Source organism: Rhinopithecus bieti, unplaced genomic scaffold (assembly GCF_001698545.2).
Source record: "Rhinopithecus bieti isolate Rb0 unplaced genomic scaffold, ASM169854v2 scaffold_10548, whole genome shotgun sequence".
In the NCBI taxonomy this organism is placed as follows: domain Eukaryota; kingdom Metazoa; phylum Chordata; class Mammalia; order Primates; family Cercopithecidae; genus Rhinopithecus; species Rhinopithecus bieti.
In genome coordinates, this window is record NW_016806834.1 from 1,814,213 (window position 1) to 1,820,636 (window position 6,424).

At 43.4% G+C, this 6,424-nt stretch overlaps 1 protein-coding gene across 1 annotated transcript in view; it reads left to right on the top strand.

The window, feature by feature from the left end:
* The window catches only part of GOLPH3L (golgi phosphoprotein 3 like), a 50,361-nt gene extending 44,560 nt beyond the window's left edge, over positions 1-5,801 (top strand). The window contains exon 5 of the mRNA XM_017877781.1: positions 4,121-5,801. Coding sequence (XP_017733270.1) covers positions 4,121-4,548 — 428 coding nt within the window. The 3' untranslated portion in view covers positions 4,549-5,801. The remainder of the gene's footprint in view (positions 1-4,120) is intronic.
* The last annotated feature ends 623 nt before the right edge of the window (positions 5,802-6,424 follow it).

The window sequence follows — 6,424 nt, forward strand, 5'->3', positions numbered from 1 at the left end:
TTAATGATTGCCATTCTAACTGGTGTGAGATGGTATCTCATTGTGGTTTTGATTTGCATTTCTCTGATGGCGAGTGATGATGAGCATTTTTTCATGTGTCTGTTGGCTGTATGAATATCTTCTTTTGAGAAATGTCTGTTCATATCCTTTCCCCACTTTTTGAGTTTTTTGTATTCTTTAGTAGAGACGGGGTTTCACCGTGTTAGCCAGGATGGTCTCGATCTCCTGACCTCGTGATCTGCCCGCCTCGGCCTCCCAAAGTGCTGGGATTACAGGCTTGAGCCACCGCGCCCAGCCTCTTTCAGATATTTTTTATCTAGGAATGTATTTATTTTTTCTCCTTTTTAGAAATTTTTATTTGCCTTCATTTTTTTTTTTGTTTTGGTTTTCGGAATTTTTTGTTTTTTGTTTTTTCTTTGAGACGGTGTCTCACTCTGTCACCCAGTCTGGAGTTCAGTGGTGCGATCTCAGCTCACTGCAACCTCCACCTCCTGGGTTCAAGTGATTCTCCTGCCTCAGCCTCCTGAGTAGCTGGGACTACAGGTGCATGCCACCACACCTGCTTTGCTTTTATTTTTGAAAGATAGTTGCCAGTTATAAGATTCTTGGCTAATAGTTTCTACCCTCACTTTGAATAAGTCTACTCATTCTTCTGGCCTGCATTTTTTCTAATGGGAAGCCAGCTGTTAAGCTTATCAAAGTTCCACTGTGATGTGATCAGTCATTTTTCTCTTCTGCTTTCATGATTTTCCACTTATTTTTGGTTTTCAGCATTTTTACTATAATGTTGGATATGGATCTCTTTGTGTTCATCCTACTTGGAGTTTGTTGAGCTTCTCAAATGTGTGGTTGAGTGTTTTTCATCACATTTGGCAGGATTTTAGCCATTACTTCCTTGAGTATTTTTTCTGCCTCTTTCTCTCCTTTCCTTCTGGTGCTTCCATTTTATGTATGTTTGTCAAGTTGATGATATTTCACATTTCTCCGAGTCTGTTCATTTTTCTTCATTCTTTTCTCCTTCTTCATATTACATAATTGCTTTGATCTCTAAGTTTGCTCATTATTTATTTTGCCAGCTCAGATCTCTTGTTGGGTCCCTTGAGTGAATTTTTCATTTTGTTTGTTGTACTTGTTTTTTTTTTTTTGAGTCTTGCTCTGTCACCCAGGCTGAAGTGTAATGGTGCGATATTGGCTCACTGCAACCTCCGCCTCCTGGGTTCAAGTGATTCTCCTGCCTCAGCCTCCTGAGTAGCTGGAACTACAGGCACATAGCACCATACCCAGCTAATTTTGTATTTTTAGTAGAGACAGGGTTTCACCATATTGGCTAGGCTGGTCTCAAACTCTTGACTTCCAGTAATCCGCCTGCCTCGGCCTCCCAAAGTGCTGAGATTACAGACGTGAGCCACCATGCCCAGTCTGTTTGTTATACTTTTAAACTCTTGGATTTCTAAATGGTTTTTTTGTTTTTGTTTTTTTGAGATGGAGTCTTGCTTTGTTGTCCAGGCTGGAGTGCAGTGGTGCTATTTCGGCTTATGGCAGCCTACACCTCCCAGGTTCAAGCGATTCTCTGCCTCAGCCTCCTGAGCAGCTGGGATTACAGGTTCCCACCACACCTGGCTAATTTTTGTATTTTTAGTAGAGATGGGGTTTCGCCATGTTGGCCAGACTGGTCTTGAACTCCTGGCCTCAAATGATCTGCCCACCTCGGCCTCCCAAAGTGTTGGGATTACAGGCATGAGCCACCGCACCCGGCCTAAATGGTTCTTTTTTATAATTTCTGTCTTTATTGATATTCTCTGTGTGATGAGTGATGGTTTCTCTTAGGTCTTTGAACATATTTATAAAAGCTGCTTTGTAGTCTTTGTTAAGTCCAACATTTTAGCGTTCTCAAAGGCAGTTTCCATTGCCTGCTTTTTTTCTTCTGAATGGGTCAGTGGGTCACAATTTATTCTTTGTATACTTCATACCTTTTTGTCAAAAACTGGACATTTTAGATAATCGTGCACCTCTGGATAGTATACTGTAGCTGTCCCCAACCTTTTTGGCACCAGGACAGGTTTCATGGAAGACAATTTTTCCACTGGGCTGGGGGATGAGGGGATGGTTTCAGTATGATTCACGTGCTTTACATTTATTAGAGTCTCACAAGGAACATGGAACCTAGATCCCTCCCATGTGCAGTTCACAATAGGGTTCACACTCCTGAGCTGACGGGAGGTGGAGCTCAGCTTTACTCACCCATGGCTCACCACCTGCCATGCAGCCGGGTTCCTAACAGGCTACGGACCAGTACCAGTCCATGATCCAGGGGTTGGAGACACCTGCTATACTGGTTTCTCCTTCCACTAGAGGTTGACTGTGTTGTTTGCTTGGTAATTTGTTTCATTAGTGACTTGTCTGCAGTAGCTCTCTGAAGACTGTTTCTCTTGTGGTGTGCAGCCTCTGATGTCATCACTCATATTTTCTTGTTTTTATCTTTTGGCCTAACTCCCTATGTGTTACCAGTGGGTCGATAGAAGCCACTTATTAGTCAAAGGTTGTGCTTAAGACCTTTTAGCCAGTTTAATTTTTTTATCCTTTACTGTTGGATGTGTGTGTGTGATTTTGACACAGCCATCACAAATCAGGGAGTTTACATTTTGCCCCACATTCAGCGAAGAACTAGCAGCTTGGAAATTCCCTTTCTGATTTCTTCTCAGAGAGAGTACATCCTTGGACATACACCAGGGGTGCATGTGATTTTTTTATTTTTATTTTTTATTTTTCATTTCTTGAAATGAAGTCTCGCTCTGTCACTCAGGCTGGAGTGCAGTGGCGCAATCTCAGCTGACTGAAACCTCTGCCTCCTGGGTTCAAACGATTCTCCTGCCTCAGCCTCCCAAGTAGCTGGGACTAGAGGTGTGCACCACCACGCCTGGCTATTATGATTCTTTTTAAGTTTAGCTTCCTAGGAGTTGCCTCTGAGTTAGAGTAGCTTATTGTTCAGCCAGTGTTTGGTCAGTGGTTGTGCTTTAGCCCTTGGTGCCAGTGAAGCATCCACCCTTTTTGATAGATCTATGTGTGGCCTGGGGAATACTCTCAAGTCAAGCCCCACGTCCTGCTCTGATTGCTTCTGAGTGGGTGCAGCCTGGTGCAAGCACACATTCTTCCCAACCCCCAGTGTTGGTCATGATTCCAGAAGGGCTTTTCTTGGCTGTTTCTCTGGTTCTGCCTGTTAAACTTCTGGAGGCTTTGCCATTTGGGTTTGTCATACCAGTGCCATAGAGCTAGCAGCACCCTTATAATTGCTCTCCACCAAGATCTCTATGGTTTTCAACACCCTTAGGCATAGATTCTCCACCGTGTGTTCCAAATAGTCAGTCCTCTCAGGCAGAGCTTTGGAGCTCTTCATTCTTCAGGCCTTCCTTCCCTCCTGGGCAGAACTTCTGCACAAGTGCCCACTTCTCCTATAGTGATACCCGCCTGTTCTATGAGTAGGTGCTAGGGGAAAGAGGTGTTAGCCCCTGGTCTTCTTGGCTTGCCTTTTCTGTTGCAGAATCTCTAATCTATGAACAAGCTGGAATGGGAGCAATTGAAGTCTCAATATTGTCAGCCTACTAGGCCTGGGATAGAGCTTCTGCTCTACAAATAGGGTAGGGAACCTCAGTCCTGTCAGCTTCACCAGCAAACAGAAGTTCTGCAATACGGAGTAGAAATCATTTGGTCTCGAACTCCTGACCTCAGGTGATTCTCCCACCTCAGCCTCCCAAAGTGCTGGGATTACAGGCGTCAGCCACCACGCCCGGCCTCGTAGAAATCATTTGGGAGAGACTGGTGTCCTAAAGAGAATTTCAAAAATACATAAATAATTACAGTGTCACAGAGAGGTCACATAAGAACAGAAATAAAGTCCATAAGCTCTAGCAATATGGAAGTCCTTGGTGACATTTTTTGAAGCTGGTTTAATGTGAAATATGGTTAGAGTCAAAGCCAGATTATAGAGGACTAAGGATTAAATGAATTGAGGAATGAAGATTATGCTTTTAAACATTTTAGCCATTCAGGGTTCCAGATAACTACATGTTTCATTTTGCTTTTATCTTTCTGTTCATTATGTCCTATTTCTTTTTTCTCATAGGTGAGACCTGGAACCCCTTTAAATTACAGTACCAGCTGAGAAATGTACGAGAGCGCATTGCAAAGAACCTAGTAGAGAAGGGTATTCTAACCACTGAGAAGCAGAATTTCCTGCTATTTGACATGACTACTCATCCAGTGACCAATACAACAGAGAAACAGCGCCTAGTGAAAAAACTTCAAGATAGTGTACTAGAGCGGTGGGTAAATGACCCTCAGCGTATGGACAAGCGAACACTAGCACTCCTGGTGCTAGCTCACTCCTCTGATGTGCTAGAGAATGTCTTCTCCTCTCTGACAGATGACAAGTATGACGTGGCAATGAATCGAGCCAAGGACTTAGTAGAACTGGACCCTGAAGTGGAAGGGACAAAGCCTAGTGCCACAGAAATGATCTGGGCTGTGCTGGCAGCCTTCAATAAATCTTAAAGCCAGCAGGTGGATTTCTCCTTTTCCCCTGCTGGCTGGTGACTGTCAGAGACCCCCATCACTGAGTTTTGTGTGATGAGATGTTTTCATCATTTTTGTTTCCTTTTCTTGAATCAGACTTGTGATTTGGGGAGAACAACTTCAGGGCTTCTCCACAGACCTTGACCATTATAAGCAGACCTTATTTCTCCCTACACTTCGACTCCATAGGTAAATAAACTGGGTGAACCCACACGTACCCAATGAACATTTTCTCCCATTTCTTGGTTTAGTTTCACCCAGTGTGCTTTGGATAAGCAGAAATATCTAAATGGAATTTTGAGTTCTCCAGCTATAGAATGTGAATGAGATAAAAAGCGAACTATTATGTTTTTCTAAGTTTGTTTTCTATCTTAAATACATGTTTTCACAGCCTTTGTCTCTCAGACCCTGCTAAATAATGTAGCTTATTGAAATAACTGTCGTTGAATAAGGAGCAATGAGAAACAAAACTAATTTTTGGAGCCGATGGTCTCTGGAATTGCATATCCTGCTAGTGATTTTCTCATCTTTCCTTTTCTAACCTAATGAGAATGTCCCAGATTCAATTACCTGGATCTCAAAGTCCTAGAGCCAGAAATACATTCTCTCATCCCTCTTAGCATTCTCTTGCTCACTCATTCACTAGGGCAAAAGTCTAAATGAAGAAAAGAAAAGTCTGTCTCAACACCTCGTTCATGCAATCAGCACTAGAATTTGTAAGGAAGGAAGGGAGGTGGCATGAAAATTTCCATTCTTGGAGTATACAACTGTCCTGTTTACCCCAGGCCACTTTTTTTTTTTTTTTTTTTTTTGAGACAGGGTCTTGCTGTTGCCCAGGGAGGAGTACAGTGGTGCAATCACAGCTGACTGCAGCCTTGACCTCCAGGGATCAAGGATCCTCCTGCCTCAGTCTCCCAACTAGGTGGGAGTACAGGCACATGCCGCCATACTCGGCTTTTTTTTTTAGAGACAGAGTCTCGCTTTGTTGCCCAGGCTGGTCTTGAATTCCTGGGCTCAAGCAATTCTTCCACCTCAGCCTCCCAAAGTGCTGAGATTACTGGTGTGAGCCACTGCACCCGCCCCTCCAGACTACTTTAAATGTCTCTGCTGTGACTGAATTGAAGGAATTGTAGGTTTCAGTTGCTGAATATATCAGTATATCTGAACTCCAGATATTTTTATTTCCTATTTTTGGCTTCCTACATAAATTGATAAAATCTGTCTATATTTAAGGGTTCTGGGAGTAGTTTTGTCTCTATTTAATCCATAGATGTGCTCCTAGTCATCAGTCTTATTTCAGTAAAACCATCTTTCTGGCCAAATCTCTTAACACTTTTTTTATTTCAGTAGTGAGGGCAATGAGAAGCTTTATTAAGAAAGATCCTATTTAAAGGGCTAAGTTGGTGTTGAAAGCATGCTGACATAAAGTCCAGTATTTGAGGATATAAAGAGGACGGGCACTGAGTTGTGCTGATGTTAAGCATTTATTATACTTTAATGGGATAGTGCTTCTTAACCATTATAGAACAACAAGCTGTCAAAGGGCTAATACAGATGACCCAGACCTGACATTAAATCCTCTTGATTAGAAATAATTAAATGGGCCGGGCGCGGTGGCTCAAGCCTGTAATCCCAGCACTTTGGGAGGCCGAGACGGGCGGATCACAAGGTCAGGAGATCGAGACCATCCTGGCTAACACAGTGAAACCCCGTCTCTACTAAAAATACAAAAAACTAGCCGGGCGAGGTGGCGGGCGCCTGTAGTCCCAGCTACTCGGGAGGCTGAGGCAGGAGAATGGCGTGAACCCGGGAGGCGGAGCTTGCAGTGAGCTGAGATCTGGCCACTGCACTCCAG